The sequence below is a fragment of the Bos taurus genome, chromosome 14 (genome assembly GCF_002263795.3).
Source record: "Bos taurus isolate L1 Dominette 01449 registration number 42190680 breed Hereford chromosome 14, ARS-UCD2.0, whole genome shotgun sequence".
Taxonomy (NCBI): domain Eukaryota; kingdom Metazoa; phylum Chordata; class Mammalia; order Artiodactyla; family Bovidae; genus Bos; species Bos taurus.
Genome location: NC_037341.1, coordinates 37,563,613 through 37,580,502, shown reverse-complemented (window position 1 = coordinate 37,580,502; position 16,890 = coordinate 37,563,613). Strand labels below are relative to the sequence as shown.

General features: G+C 43.7%; 1 protein-coding gene across 7 annotated transcripts in view; it reads left to right on the top strand.

Annotated features, from left to right (window-relative positions):
• The window catches only part of JPH1 (junctophilin 1), a 92,585-nt gene that overhangs the window by 14,963 nt on the left and 60,732 nt on the right, over nt 1–16,890 (top strand). The window contains exons 3-4 of one of the 7 annotated variants that reach the window (XR_811164.3): nt 6,816–6,918; nt 8,453–8,768. The exons of 4 other annotated variants lie outside the window; for them this stretch is intronic. Coding sequence is in view for 1 of the 3 variants with exons in the window: in XM_010812068.4 (XP_010810370.1) it covers nt 4,754–4,868 (115 nt within the window). In the remaining 2 variants the exon portion in view is untranslated. Of the gene's footprint in view, nt 1–4,753; nt 6,087–6,815; nt 6,919–8,452; nt 8,769–16,890 lie in introns of those variants that run through there. 2 more of the 7 variants (XR_009497079.1, XM_010812068.4) reach the window with 2 other exon arrangements.

The following is a 16,890-nucleotide window of genomic DNA, read 5'->3' as shown; positions in this document are numbered from 1 at the left end:
GGTATGGCTACCCACTGTGACTGAGCAGGGAGGGTGAGGAGAAGGGTGCTGTGCATGGAGTGGACGGGCCTGAGGTGAGTCAGTTCTGCAGAGACCTATTTGGTGAAAACCGGCTCTGAGGACCGGAGGGAAAAAAACAATCCAGGGTGATGAGAAGCTAGGTTTTGGGGACGCATGTTGGCCTGGTTTTAACTGCTGAAATCTGAGTTTGCTGCAGACAGCCCAGATTTCAGCAGATTCCATCTCAGTGAACTGTGAAATACGACACTTGACTGATTCAGTCAATATGAAAAATGAAAGCAGCAGATACTTTTTAGTACAACTTGGTTGTAATGGAAACCACCCTAGTACACTGTTTATCGTAAGGCTGGAGGTGTGATTGCATTCAAGTTCCAGCCCATGGGCTCTGTGTGAACCTGCGCTTTGCCCTGGAGAAGCTCTTTTTAGGGGGCCAGTGGCAGAGTTGTGTGCACATGCTCACCTAGCGGCAGACGCCTGGGAGCCGCAGCTGCCAGGCGGCCCCAGCACCCTGCTCACAACTTTCCATTATGGATTAAGCTGACTCTGCCAATCTCACTTTACTCAAGACACCAAACTGGACGCTTGCAAGACCAGTGCCTTGCAAATCTTTGAGATGCTTTTCTTATTATAGATGAAATATGAACATTGTGTTTAGGAACAGGATCCAACAAATGCCAAAGGTATTTATGTAAGTCACTCAGCTTTAGTCCAATGGCCTCTTGAGACTACAACCAAATCAGCTTTTAATAATTTTGCCCTTCTGTTTTGGTTGGTGTTTCATATTTATTTGTATAATATGCTCAACTCAGAATAAGCTGCTTTATCAGAAATTTAATTAAGGTGTGAGGAATCAAGATTGCCTGGAAAGTAGTACAGCTCTTTGAAGTCAAATCTTCTTAGAATTTCCCTATGCACCCAAAGAAACTTATTCAAGCCAAGTAAAATACAATTAATCCACTTTCTAGTGTTTTAAAAACAATTATGCTAGAGATAACACATCATTTGTTATATTTTTTTGTTGTTTTTTAAAAACTGGAAATGAGGTAAAATTTTTGTCAATTTTGTTCATTTGTGTCCAACTCTTTTTGGCTCCATGGACTGTATGGGGCCACCAGACTTCTCTGCCCATGGAATTTTCCAAGTAAGAATACTGAAGCAGGTTGTCACTTCTGCTCTAGAGGATCTTCCCAACCCAGGGATCAAACCCACATCTCTTACAACTCCTGCCTTGGCAGATGGATTCTTTAGCGCTAGTGCCACTGGGAAGCCTCTCTACGATATCAGGTCAATCAAATTTTGATCTCAGTTGCTTGGTCTAGATATCTCTGTCAGCTTCATTTTTTTATTATTGGTGAGGAAACTTTTTGGAATTAATATTTCAAGATTTCATCTGTTTACTTCCGTCTGTTAGGGGAAAGGTTTGAGATTCATGGGGGTGGAGCCTCCTAGTCAAAACATGATGAAAAATCCTATGGGAGCTTGGTTTTAGGATTCAAGAGTGAGGATGGCAGAATGTCAGACGATGGAGCTCCATCCACCCTCCACTAGCCCTGGTCACTAGTTTCCACCTCCTGCAGCTCATCCCAGTGATTTCGGAGTCATTTGAGCTATGGACTGACAAGTTACCTTGTAAAAGATACAAATACCCTGAAAGAGTGGTACCTCTAACCCCAATCCATTGTCAGTTAACACGTTAGTTAACAGTCTGGCCTAGAGTCCCAGAAAAGATACTTGGTTCTCTGTGTGCGCGCATGTTCAGTTGCATCCAATTCTTTGAGACCCCATGGACTGGACTCCTCTGTCCATGTGACTTTCCCACCAAGAATACTGGAGTGGGTTGCCATTTCATCCTCCAGTGGATTTTCCCAACCCAGGGATTGAATCCATGTCTCCTGTGTCTCCTACATTGCAGGGAGATTCTTTACCACTGAGCCACTTGGGAAGCCCAGATACTTGGTTACCAGCCCATTTTATAAGTTTCTTATCTCAGTGAAATACTAATTCTGATTGTTCTTTGTAATATTCACTGATTTCTTACTGTGTAAATATAAAATTATGATTAGGGCCTAATTCAGTCATAGTGTCTGGTTGGTACAGATTTTAAAAAGCAGTTATCTGTTGGATGATTCGCACCTTGCTATGAGTTTAGTTAGTGTGTGTGTGTGTGTATGAGACAGAGAGAGAGGGAGAGAGTCACTCAGTTGTGTTCAACTCTTCTGCGACCTCATGGACTGTAGCCTGCCAGGCTTCTCTGTCCATGGGGTTCTCCAGGCAAGAATACTGGTATGGGTTGCCATTCCCTCCTCCGGGGGATCTTCCCAACCCAGGGATCGGACCCAGGTCTCCCGCATTGCAGGCAGATTCTTTACCATCTGAACCACCAGGAAAGTCCAGGTAGTAGTTCAGTTCAGTTCAGTTCAGTCGCTCAGTCGTGTCCGACTCTTTGTGACCCCATGAACCACAGCATGCCAGGCCTCGCTGTCCATCACCAACTCCCGGAGTCCACCCAAACCCATGTCCATTGAGGAGGAGCTTAATCATAGATTGGGGCTGGAGGCGAGATTCTGCAGGTGGTATCCAGCTGGGAACTAAAGGCTGTGTAGACATTTTACAGAAGAACATGGTGGATAGTGCAAAAGGACGGTGGGCACAGTGTATTGGGGGTGCTGTAAAATGTTTGGTAAGGTTGGAAAAGAGGGTACTAGGTAGAGGGTGTTGAGAGATGAGGTGGAGAAGTAACCAAGGGCTCCCTGACTTTTAAGGAGAAATTTGGACCTTATCCTGAAGACAGGAGAGAGCTATTGTTAGTTTCAGGCAAAAGAATTACATGATCAAATTCTAGAAAGATCACTCTGCTTGGAGGTGGTATAGAGATTGAAGGGTGGAAGGGGCAGGAAATAAGACTAGAGACAGATTAAGTAGTAATCGGCTAACTAGTAATCCTGGTGAGCACCCATGGGCTGAGCTGAGCCATGGCAGTGAAGATGGGAAGAGGTGAATGTACGGGCAGAAGCCTCCCAGGCTGACTCAGGAGCACCTGATGTTTGGTTGACGGTGCAGAGAACAGAAAAAGACGAGTCAATGACTCAAGTTTCTGGTGTGGCCAACCGGATGGATGCCGGTCCAGTTTATGGAGATAGGGACCAGGGAGGAAAGTACAGATTTAGAGAGGAGGAAGAATTGGGATGTTTTTAACTTCTTGAGTTTTGAGTTGCCAGCGCCGAAGACAAAAGGGGACATGGACCTGGAACTCAGAAAGGGTTTGTACTGTATGTGGAGAACTCAAGACACTAGCCCTGAAGAGCAAAGACATTGATGAGGCCTGCCACGAAGGAAGAATTCCTTGTACATGATACTAGACACAGCTCTTTTTTTAAGAAGTAGCGGTAAAGCAATTCACACATTAAATGCTTGGGAGCCTTTTGCCTTAATGCAATGCAGGTATCAGAATGTCTGTTCCTGAATTTGTGAAATTATGCTTTCTATGATTTGTGCTCAAGGGACCTACCCAGTGAGCAAGATCTGTTGGCCTGTTTCTGTCTTGGCAACACGTGAGAACAAAATATCATTCTCAGAAATTATTATGCTACAGAAACATCATTTGGCAAACATTTACTTGGTGCCAGCTCTGTCCAGGCATGGCACTAGGCCCTAGGAATAGAGAGATGAGTAACAAATAACACGTGTCGTGAAGATTGGGGAAACTGGCAGGCTCCTTGCACCAGGACAAGAGCTGGGAGCAAGGCAGGGCTGCAACTTGGAGGGCCCCACCAGAAGCACTTAACCCAGCCTGGGCCACTTATGGTAGACAATTTCCTGTGCTATTTGCACAGGCGACTCTTGTCCGCCTGGGATGCCTTCCCTCCCAGGCCCCTTTCCTTTGCCTAGCCCCTGTTTGTCTTCTGTGATCACCCTCAAGATCCGTAGCAGGCCTGGACTAAGTTAGAAAAAGTTGATCAAATGTCTCCAAACATGTAATCTTATGTGACAGTAGGAATGCCAGCAGTATATATGCTAGAGTATATAAGAATTGTATTGTGCTGAAGGGAAGATGAATACGCATTCTTTTAAAAATATCAGGATGTTTAAATATTTAGTGGGGCTTCCCAGGTGGTGCTAGTGGTAAAGAACCCACATGCCAATACAGGAGATGCGAGTTTGATCCCTGGGTTGGGAAGATCCCCTAGAGAAAAAAAATGGCAACCTACTCTAGTATTCTTGCCTGGATTTAATTTAAATTACATTTTAATTTAAATTAAAAATTCTTCCTAGAGTCTATAAGGTATGATTTTTGACAGTAGCAGAAATCTCATGAGCAGCATATGGATTCAGAGACACCAAAGGTAGCTGTTGAGCAGTTAGTGAATTTTTTGGCAGTGTTTCCAGATATGGAAGTAGTGTAGATACTCCTTAACGGTCCCCCATATATATCACACATCAGTGCAAACGCCCTTCCCCTTTTGGTGTGAGGATAGCAGTTGGGGTGCTACCTTTTGGCCAGTTACCTGGAGCCTGGACCCGTGCCGCGACCTTGTCATCAGTCGTCTCCTCTCATCCCCATAGCAACACTGAGCATGTGGGAAACCAAGGCATAAGAAGGTCACAAGGCCAGTAGACAGCCTAGCAAGGGAGGATCCCAGGCAGCGTCACCATCAGAACCCAGGGCTTTAGCCTCCACTGGACTTTGCGAATTGGGTTGGGATTTTTTCTTTACCCCACATTCTCTCTATAGGCTCTTAAAGGAAGATCTGTCTGGAAGCAGAACTGTGAAGTCATATAAATCACTGCAGATGGTGACTGCAGCCATGAAATTAAAAGACTCTTGCTCCTTGGAAGAAAAGCTATGACCAACCTAGACAGCATATTAAAAAGAAGAGACATTACTTTGCCAACAAAGATCCATCTACTCAAAGCTTTGGTTTTTCCAGTAGTCATGTATGGATGTGAGAGTTGGACTATAAAGAAAGCTGAGCGCCGAAGCATTGATGCTTTTGAACTGTGGTGTTGGAGAAGACTTGAGAGTCCCTTGGACTGCAAGGAGATCCAACCAGTCCATTCTAAAAGAGATCAGTCCTGAATATTCATTGGAAGGGACTGATGCTGAAGCTGAAACTGAAACTCCAGTACTTTGGCCACTGATGTGAAGAACTGACTCATTTGAAAGACCCTGATGCTGGGAAGGATTGAAGGTGGGAGGAGAAGGGGATGACAGAGGATGAGATTGTTGGATGGCATCACCGACTCAATGGACATGAGTTTGAGTAAGCTCCGGGAGTTGGTGATGGACAGGGAGGCCTGGCGTGCTGCAGTCCATGGGGTCGCAAAGAGTCAGACACAACTGAGCGACTGAACTGAACTGCATTTTGGTCTTCCCTGATGGCTCAGTGATAAAGAACCTTGCCTGCCAGTGCAGGAGATGCAGGTTCAATCACTGGGTCAGAAAGAACCTCTGGAGAAGAAAATGGCAACCCACTCCAGTATTCTTGCCTGGAGATGGACAGAGGAACCTGGCGGGCTACAGACCAGAGGGTCACAGAGTCAGATACTACTTAGCGACTCAACACACAGACATGTACTGCATTTGCCGCTGTTTCATTTAACAGATATTATTCATTCAGCAGCCACAAATCTTGTGTCAGAGACAAGAATAAACAGATTATGTCAGTATACCATCATAAATTCTGAGAAAAACCTGGAGACATGAAAGAAGAGGAAGAACACCAAATGCACGTGGGGCCTTCAGGGAGTGGGGCTGAGCGTGAGCTGTGGAGATGAGGCAGGAAGCAGGTGCTGGCAAGCTCCTTTTGCCTGGAGCATCTTGGGGAAGACAGAGTGTAGGGAACGTGCCCAGGGTAGGTTCCTCCAGGCAGTGGGATGGAAGGGCAGTGCTCCCCCAGGTGTGCTCCATCCATCACAGGGCAGACCCCAAGGGCTGCTAAAAAACCCCGGGTCCTGCACCTGGTACTGAATTATCACACCTTTGGGTGAAGCCCAGAGATCTGCCTTTCACAGACTTCCCGGGTTATCCTCAAGCCTGCTCACGTGTGCTACATTGAGATGTCACAGGAACAAGGTCATAAAGGTTTGGGAGCTGAGTTTTCAACTGTTGGCCTTGGGGAGTCTTTGAAGGAATTCGAGCAGGGAGCCATCTGCCTTTGAGATGGATTTAAGTAGGGTGAAGACTGGAGGCGTGGTCTGTGGAGATGACAAAAACTCAGTCAAGGGTGGGGGTAGTAGTAAAGCAAGGGATAAAATGAGCAGAAGTGGATGAACTGGAAGTGGGGGCTGAAAGGCAGATGCAGACCTAAGACGTGTGTCTGATGCTCTGATGCCCCTGAATCACATTAGCAGAAAGGTTCATTCATTCCCAGAATACGGGTGATTTATTTCAAACATAGTGAACAAGCAATCTTTCCAGGTCTCTCGTTCTTACCAATACAATGGGAGTGAGGAAGTGGGAAACGAGACGAGACCGTCACAGAACGCCGCAGTCTGGGTCTCCACCATTGAGTGAATTCACCTACTTTGCCTATTTTTTTTTGTTTTGTTTTAAATATAGGGCAGCTTTTTTTTGGTGGGGGGTGGGGGGCGCTGCTCTGGGTCTTTGGTGCTGTGTGTGGGCTTTCTCTAGTTATGGAAAGCAGAAGCTTCTCATTGCGGTGCCTTCTCTTGTTGCGGCTCCATGGTTCTAGAGTTCCGGGGCTTCAGTTGTTGTGGCACATGGGCTTAGTGGCCCCTCAGCATGTGGGGTCTTCCCGGGCCAGGGATTGAACCCATGTCTCCTGCATTTTCAGGGAAATTCTTAACCACTGGACCACCAGGGAAGTTTCCTTTGCCTGTTTTTGAACCTTGATTTCCCACCACTCTGCCAACAGTGCTTCTTACAGAACTCTGTCCGTGAGTAAAAAAAAAACCTAGTGAAACATCAGTAACATTTTACTTTTCCAACTCCAGACTTATCCGCAATCAGAAGATGATGGATTGCAAGGGGAAATGCATAACTGTGTAAATTGTTAGAAAGAAAATTGTAGTGAGGAGTGTCTAACCAAGATCGAAGCTGTTTTGAAGCACCCTTAACATACCAGTGAGCCTCAGTCATGACAGAGGTATGTTAGGTGCTCACACATTTAGCCCTGAAGGGGAAGAGGAAATGTGAGTCTAACCCTTCCCTCCCCCTGCCACACGCACAAGCGTAGAGTTGATGGGAGGTAACCTGTACTCATAGGAAGTAGTTAAATAAGAGCACAGAGTAATTCGTTCAGTCAGCTGTTAGCACTCTGCCTCCATTCCATACAGGTTTTGAAGTAGATTAAAATCTCCAAATGGTTAGTCTTACAGGTATCAAAGGAAATAAATTGACTGTTCATAAAGCAGTTGCAAAGACTTTTTACTTGGCCTCATATCTTAGTAGTATTTTGTTGTATTTTTGTTTAATGTTACTGTATACATTTGACAGTGAAAGCACTTTTTAAAATTATGCTATTCTTGAAACTGAAACATTCGCTCAGTCCTGTCCTACTCTTTGTGACCCCATGGACTGTAGCCCACCAGTCTCCTCTGTTCATGGGATTCTCCAGGCAAGAATACTGGAGTGGGTAGCCATTCCCTTCTCCAGGGAAGCTCCCCGACCCAAGGGTCAAACCCGGGGCGCCCTCATTGCAGGTAGATTCTTTACTACCAGAGCCACCAGGGAAGCCATTCTTCTTACTCCTCACTAAATTAGAATAACCTTCAACTCATTGTTGGAATTATTAAAATGCGGTTTTAAAGTGAGCAGTCAGTAATGTTTAGCTCTATAAATGAAAACAAGGGGAAGAAGAGCTTGTTTAAAGGTTTTCCCTTTCTTTTGCTTTGGAATCTTCAGTAATGCATTCACTTTGTGGCATGGAAGTTCAGTCACTAAACTTTATTGTTTAGAAGTTTTCTTTAAATTAAAGTTGCTATATTTGTAATCGTACAGGGCCGCTGCTGTATTCAGTGCCCAGTAATAAGACTTTAAAGGTATTTCCAGGGAAGTATAGGCATCAGCCAACAAAATAAAGAAAACAAGTCTTAGATATAGCCCATAGAGTGTCTATGTAAACATATATGTATAGGAATGCTGGCCCTAAAGGAAGGCCCAGTAAGGAGAAAAGGGGGAGAAATTAGGCAGCTTGAATAAAGAGGTAGGGATTCTTGGTGTAACTGGTATGCCTCGTGCCAGATGGAACTGGTCTGGCGTGATTTGTAAGGGATTTGAGCCTTGAGCTACATATCATTGTTGCTCTTTAGTCACTGTCACATCCGACTCTTCTGCGACCCCATGGACTGTAGCCCACCAGTCTCCTCTGTCCATGGGATTCTCCAGGCAAGAATACTGGAGTGGGTTGCCATTCCTTTCTCCAGGGATCTTCCAGACCCAGGGATCAAACCCACATCTCCTCCACTGCAGGCAGATTCTTCACCGCTGAACCACAGAGAAGCCCTGAGCAACATTTTAAACGGACACAAAGGCATGATTTGTCTCAGAGGCAAACAGAGATTTTTGCCAGTTGGAGAAAGAAAAGCGTATCTGATGATTCACAGCCTGAAGAGAAAGAAGAACTGCTTAAAGGCAGTGAGAATCACCAGTGTTCATTATCTGTGTGCAGTTCTGCCCTGTGGCTTGCTGGAGTGATCTTTCATGGCTTTATTAATCATCTAATGATCTGTGTTCATGTCCCCTAATGAGTTCCATTGTCAATAAAACCTGAAACAAGGCTCTTTCATGGGCAGACTCATCACTTTCACCCTCATCCTACCACGAGAAGCAATGATCCAGAAAGTTAGTAAATTTGGGGAGGGCAGTCATGGAGTTGCCCTGAAATTCCTCAAAAATTAACGCTGCCGATTTGTAGAAAAAAATAAAAACACTAGGAAAGTAGGAGGCTGGAACTGCTGGATAGGTCCCTGCTATCAGATTCAGACTCCAGAGCTTCATTTCCTTTTGAGAAATCTTACAAATGTTTGTACAAAAAAATGCACTCAAGCCCCTTCTGTATCTCGCACTACCCCGTGACATATTTGATCTAAGTGTTTTGCTTTGCAGTGGTGTAGAGCACAGCTGAGTCATGGTGGGAGAGAAAGGAAAGCAATTAGATAAGGGGGAGTGCTGCCTGTTAAAGGAGCCTGAAAGCACTAATCAGGTGTTATGCAACACACAAGTGGAAAGTGTTTCAGAGTTCTGAGGAAGTTAGTAACATGAGCAAGACAACATGTGAGGAGAGTGATTTTAGCTGCCATGCACAGCGTGGACTGCAAGCAGCAGAAGTTGGGACGGGAACATCAGGACGTGAATAAGTCAGTTCAGGCATAAAGGACGGGGTCCTTGAAATTTATAGAGCAGAACTCATCATGTATACAAGTGGTTGTGTAGAAGGGAGTTCAGGCTCTGAGGATCTGAGCAGAGTTAGCAGCGAGCACAAGAAGAACATAAACGATGATGGAGACACTTTGGGGAGGAGCTTTCAATTTATGGACATTCAAGGAGGAACAAAACAGACAGATGATTTCTCTTAAGAATGGCACTTTGAAGCCTTGTGCATTTAAGAGCTTCCAAGGAAACGACAGCTTGAGAATCAAAGATTTGTGTTGTCATTTGTAACAAAGTCATTAGGAAAATGAATAGAGCGGAGGTTGAGAAATTTATTAGGAAGTGTCGGAAATAGTGACCCATGTTTGGGAAGCAAGGAATTATTTTTTACTAAGATAAGATAGTGAACAAGATTTGGTTATGGTTATAGCTAACATCTCTATTTGCATAATTCCACTGTCAGAAATCACATTAGCAAATCTGTTTTGTTTTTTATTTTAATTTTTATTTTCTTTAACACCAAAAACATTTTGTACTGGGGTATAGCCAGTTAACAATGTTGTGGTAGTTTCAGGTGAACAGTGAAGTGACTCAGCCATACATAGACATGTATCCATTCTCCCCCAAACCCCTCTCCCATCCAGGGATGGCATGTAGCATTGAGCAGAGTTCCATGTGCTAGACAATAGGTCTTTGTTGGTTATCCATTTTAAATATAGCAGTGTGTACATGACCTTCCCAAGGTCCCTAACGACACCTTCCCCCTGGCAACCATAAGTTCATTTTTCTGTCTGTAACTCTCTTTCTGTTTTGTAGATACATTCAGTTGTATCATTTCTTCTTAGATTCTACATATATGATATTTCATATGATATTTCTCCTCTGACTGACTTCACTCATATTTTTATTCTATTAAGAGACTAGTCATCAAAATATCTAGATGATTAGCTATACCCTAGTCATAGATCTCATTAGCTCATTAACTTTACATGCTGCCTGGTGTCTTTAAGTCCACAGAATGAAATTAATACCCATGATTTTCTTTGCCAGATGCTTAGAAAAAGGCATCTTTCATTTTTTCTCTATTTGAAACATGACTTTTGTCTATGGATTTATTTATAATTATCAGCTGGGAAAACTACATTTAGTATGAAATACTCAAACAGAAAAATAAATCTGCTTCAGTTCAGTTCAGTTACTCAGTCGTGTCCGACTCTTTGCAACCCCATGAATCGCAGCACGCCAGGCCTCCATGTCCATCACCAACTCCCGGAGTTCACTCAAACTCATGTCCGTTGAATCAGTGATGCCATCCAGCCATCTCATCCTCTGTCGTCCCCTTCTCCTCCTGCCCCCAGTTCCTCTCAGCATCAGGGTCTTTTCCAATGAGTCAACTCTTCACATGAGGTGGCCAAAGTATTGGAGTTTCAGCTTTAGCATCAGTCCTTCCAAAGAACACCCAGGACTGATCTCCTTTAGAATGGACTGGTTGGATCTCCTTGCAGTCCAGGGGACTCTCAAGTCTTCTCCAACACCACAGTTCAAGAGCATCAATTCTTCAGCACTCAGCTTTCTTCACAGTCCAACTCTCAAATCCATACATGACCACTGGAAAAACCATAGCCTTGACTAGATAGACCTTTGTTGGCAAAGTAATGTCTCTGCTTTTGAATATGCTATCTAGGTTGGTCATAACTTTCCTTCCAAAGAGTAACTGTCTTTTAACTTCATGGCTGCAATCACCATCTGCAGTGATTATGGAGCCCCCAAAAAATAAAGTCTGACACTGTTTCCACTGTTTCCCCATCTACTTCCTATGAAGTGATGGAACCAGATGCCATGATCTTCGTTTTCTGAATGTTGAGCTTTAAGCCAACTTTTTCACTCTCCTCTTTCACTTTCATCAAGAGGCTGTTTAGCTCCCTTTCACTTTCTGCCATAAGGGTGGTATCATCCGCATATCTGAGGTTATTGATATTTCTCCAGGCAATCTTGATTCCATCTTGTGCTTCTTCCAGCCCAGCGTTTCTCATGATGTACTCTGCATAGAAGTTAAATAAGCAGGGTGACAATATACGGCCTTGACATACTCCTTTTCCTATTTGGAACCAGTCTGTTGTTCCATGTCCAGTTCTAACTGTTGCTTCCTGACCTGCATATAGGTTTCTCAAGAGGCAGGTCAGGTGGTCTGGTATTCCCATCTCTTTCAGAATTCTCCACAGTTTATTGTGATCCACACAGTCAAAGGCTTTGGCATAGTTAATAAAGCAGTAATAGTTGTTTTTCTGGAACTCTCTTGCTTTTTCAATGACCCAGCGGATGTTGGCAATTTGATCTCTGGTTCCTCTGCCTTTTCTAAAACCAGCTTGAACATCAGGAAGTTCACAGTTCACGTATTGCTGAAGCCTGGCTTGGAGAATTTTGAGCATTACTTCACTAGCGTGTGAGATGAGTGCGATCATGCAGTAGTTTGAGTGTTCTTTGGCATTGCCTTTCTTTGGGATTGGAATGAAAACGGACCTTTTCCAGTCCTGTGGCCATTGCTAAGTTTTCCAAATTTGTTGGCATATTGAGTGCAGCACTTTCACAGCATCATCTTTCAGGATTTGAAATAGCTCAACTGGAGTTGCATCACCTCCACTAGCTTTGTTCATAGTGATGCTTTCTAAGGCCCACTTGACTTCACATTCCAGGATGTCTGGCTCTAGGTGAGTGATCACACCATCATGATTATCTGGGTCATGAAGATCTTTTTTGTACAGTTCTTCTGTGTATTCTTGCCACTCTTCTGCTTATACCTTTATAAATCCAGTGAAGTAAACCAAGGATTCAAGAAAAAGTTCTTTTAAATAATGTACTGGTGGCTAATTATAGGCTTCCCAGGTGGCTCAGTGGTAAAGAATCCACCTGCCAATGCGGGAGACAGATTCAATCCTGTCAGATAGATCCCCTGGAAAAGGAAATGGCAGGCCACTCCAATATTCTTGCCTGGGAAATCCCATGGACAGAGGAGCCTGGTCGGCTACAGTCCGTGGGATTGCAAAGAGTTGGACATGACTGAGCACTCACACTGCTGCTGCTAAGTCGCTTCAGTCGTGTCCGACTGTGTGTGACCCCAGAGACGGCAGCCCACCAGGCTCCCCCATCCCTGGGATTCTCCAAGAAAGAACATTGGAGTGTGTTGCTATTTCCTGCTCCAGTGCATTAAAGTGAAAAGTGAAAGTGAAGTCACTCAGTCATGTCCGACTCTTAGCAACCCCATGGACTGCAGCCTACCAGGCTCCTCCGTCCATGGGATTTTCCAGGCAAGAGTACTAGAGTGGGTTGCCATTGCCTTCTCACACTAATAACTAATTAACATACATGTTTCAGGTATTTTTCCTGATTAAATTTATGGTTATATTTGGAAGTTTTTTTGTTTTTTTTTTTAAACTTTACAATATTGTATTGGTTTTGCCATATATCAAAATGAATCTGCCACAGGTATACATGTGTTCCCCATCCTGAACCCTCCTCCCTCCTCCCTCCCCATACCATCCCTCTGGGTCATCCCAGTGCACCAGCCCCAAGCATCCAGTATCGTGCATCGAACCTGGACTGGCGACTCGTTTCATACATGATATTATACATATTTCAATGCCATTCTCCCAAATCATCCCACCCTCTCCCTCTCCCACAGAGTCCAAAAGACTGTTCTATACATCAGTGTCTCTTTTGCTGTCTCGTACACAGGGTTATTGTTACCATCTTTCTAAATTCCATATATATGAGTTAGTATACTGTATTGGTGTTTTTCTTTCTGGCTTACTTCACTCTGTATAATAGGCTCCAGTTTCATCCACCTCATTAGAACTGATTCAAATGTATTCTTTTTAATGGCTGAGTAATACTCCATTGTGTATATGTACCACAGCTTTCTTATCCATTCATCTGCTGATGGACATCTAGGTTGCTTCCATGTCCTGGCTATTATAAACAGTGCTGCGATGAACATTGGGGTACACGTGTCTCTTTCAATTCTGGTTTCCTCAGTGTGTATGCCCAGCAGTGGGATTGCTGGATCATAAGGCAATTCTATTTCCAGTTTTTTAAGGAATCTCCACACTGTTCTCCATAGTGGCTGTACTAGTTTGCATTCCCACCAACAGTGTAAGAGGGTTCCCTTTTCTCCACACCCTCTCCAGCATTTATTGCTTGTAGACTTTTGGATCACAGCCATTCTGACTGGCGTGAAATGGTACCTCATAGTGGTTTTGATTTGCATTTCTCTGATAATGAGTGATGATGAGCATCTTTTCATGTGTTTGTTAGCCATCTGTATGTCTTCTTTGGAGAAATGTCTGTTTAGTTCTTTGGCCCATTTTTTGATTGGGTCATTTATTTTTCTGGAGTTGAGCTGTAGGAGTTGCTTGTATATTTTTGAGATTCGTTGTTTGTCAGTTGCTTCATTTGCTATTATTTTCTCCCATTCTGAAGGCTGTCTTTTCACCTTGCTTATAGTTTCCTTTGTTGTGCAGAAGCTTTTAAGTTTAATTAGGTCCCATTTGTTTATTTTTGCTTTTATTTCCAATATTCTGGGATGTGGGTCATAGAGGATCCTGCTGTGATGTGTGTCGGAGAGTGTTTTGCCTATGTTCTCCTCTAGGAGTTTTATAGTTTCTGGTCTTACGTTTAGATCTTTAATCCATTTTGAGTTTAAAATGTGACCTGCGTTACAAAAAATAAGTATACAAAATAAGGAAAAGGAGCACATGACCTATATGAAGATACATGTCTTAATAATTAAAAATGTGGAAACTCTGCAGTGTATAATTTCAGGCCCCAGCCTTATCGTCCAGGGTTTACCTGTAGAAGGACATCAGTAGGCATGTTCCCCGTGTGCAGTAGGGAGTACAGAGAACGCAGAGTGAGTGAGGAATCCCGAGCAGAGCACTCGCGCTCAGCTGAGGATCCAAACCCAGAGAGTGCTAGAGGCTCGTTTTGTGTTAATCGTGTTCCGTGATACCACCTCGGGCTTCGCAGCTGTCTCTAGTGGTAAAGAATATGCCTGCCAGTTCAGGTAACAAAAGAGACATGGGTTCAATCCCTGGGTCAGGAAGATCCCCTGGAGGAAGAAATGGCAGCCCACTCCAGTGTTCAGTCCATGGGGTTGCAGAAGAGTTGCAAACAGCTAAGCATGTGCACAGCACACGGTGATAACAGCTACATCTTTTCTTTCTCTGGCCCCCACTCTTAACTCATTGTGGATTTGTTTTGTTTGATCGCCTCTCTTAACTTGTAATAGAAAATCCACCTGGTCTTCAAGAGCTGAGGTGTCCAGGGGTCCAGTCCAAGCTTCCTGCATAGCCTTAGCAAGTCCCTGCTTGAAAGGGCCTTCTCTTCAGCTGAATCTGACCTACCAGCTGAGAAATCACAGCTCCTGCTAGAAAGCAGGCAGGTGTGGAGGTGCTTACTGAGGTGCAAGGGTCACTGTGGAGCAGTCTGGTTTTTCCGTTGAGAAGAAACTAGTTACTGCTTCTAGTGTGTCAGCGGTTTTTCTTAATGCTCATAAAACAGGATGATATGAAAAGAAAAATATTCTTAATTAAACTATGATCATTTCTTAAGTGAATCAAAATATAAATTGTTTTTTTATATAATTTTTTATATAATTATAAACAAAATGATTATTTATATCATAAACTCTTCAAAGATAATTTATTCTTTCAACATTATGGGTTACATTGAATCACGCTTTATAATTTTTGTCTCTATGAGGACTCTGAATTAGCCAGAGATGTGAAAGTTTAAACTTTTCAAGTCATAGGAATTAAGGAGGGATATCTTTGTAGGAAAAAAAATGAAAATTTTAGGCAAATTGAGATGTGTACGGTTTCTGCACTAAATAGGTATAAGGACCTTTAGGAATTTAAGGTAGTCTGTGCAAAACTAGATTTTCTCATGACATTTTCAGGATTTTTTTCCTCCCAATTTTTCTGTTCCTCCTTTCTCCCATATGTTGCATCTCTGATTAGTGTGAATTCTTCTCATTTAAATTCTAAATAATCTTTAGAAGTCTGAATCAATAAACACTGAACCAATGAGCTGTAAAAGTCTTACTTTTCCTCATAGTTAAGCACAAATCTAAAGCAAGCTAGAACCATTTTCAGTAAGAACTCTGAGGGTTGTACCTGGAATGAAATGTTTACTTATCCTACACACGTGGAAAGAAAATGATCTTCATGAGCAGGTCCCTTTTAGACTTTAGAGGACTATTTGATGCTTATTAATATATACAGTGGGCTTCCCCCATGGCCCAGCTGGTAAAGAATCAGCCTGCAGTGCAGGAGACACAGGAGACATGGGTTTGATCCCTGGGTCGGGAATATTTCCCCAGAGGAGGAGATGGCAACCCACTCCAGTATTCTTGCCTGGAGAATCCCATGAACAGGGAAGCCTGGTGGGTGACAGTCCATGGGGTCATACAGAGTCAGACACAACTGAAGCGACTTAGCACAATATATACTATCTAGCTAATAAAAACCATACAGTGTTTAAATCTTGTATGGAACCTGGCACAGGTGTCAAGACGTCGGCACTCTAAATACTTGGTTTTGATTGTTCTGTCATCTTTAGGTTGGTATTCTTCCTTAGAGACTTAGAATTCTCAGTACAAGACTAAGATCCAATCTAATAGTTCCTGTATTGTGTGTGAGTGCTCAGTCATGCACCCCACTCCAGTACTTTTGCCTAGAAAATCCCATGGACGGAGGAGCCTGGTGGGCTGCAGTCCATGGGGTCCACTAGAGTCGGACACGACTGAGCGACTTCACTTTCACTTTTCACTTTCATGCATTGGAGAAGGAAATGGCAACCCACTTGAGTGTTCTTCCCTGGAGAATCCCAGGGACGGGGGAGCCTGGTGGGCTGCCGTCTATGGGGTTGCACAGAGTCGGACACGACTGAAGCAACTTAGCAGCAGCAGCAGTAGCCAGTCATGTCCAGCTCTTTGTAACCCCAATGGACTGTAGCCTGCCAGGCTCCTCTGTGCATGGGATTTTGCAGATGAGAATACTAGAGTGAATTGCCATTACCTTCTCCACAATACTTTATACATGTATTTTTAAAATCTCTATACTAAGATAACTGTATAAAAATTGTTCAGTTTAATGGAAATGATCATTCATTTACTAAAAGGTCTTTATGGTTCATGACCCTGCTTTCCTAGGCCTCAGCTAGAAAAACGAATACAGCCAAGCCAACAGTTGTTGAATACTTCCACGTGAAATTTTGTGAAAAGGCAGCCTTTGCTCTCAGAAGCCTCATATGCTAGGGCAGGAGGTTGAAGAGAAAACCAGCAGATATTACTCGGTGTGATATAGCAAAGGACAGAATGTGTAAGAGCCCAACAGAGGGTCCTTAACAGCCCAGGGAACCAAGGGGCAAATTGGAGAGGACATGTTGGCCTTTCCAGGAACAGAAAGGGGATGATGGGCTTTTTGAGCCGAGGAAACCACAGGGCAAAGGTCAGGGTGAAGACTGGCGGATGGAGCGGTCTC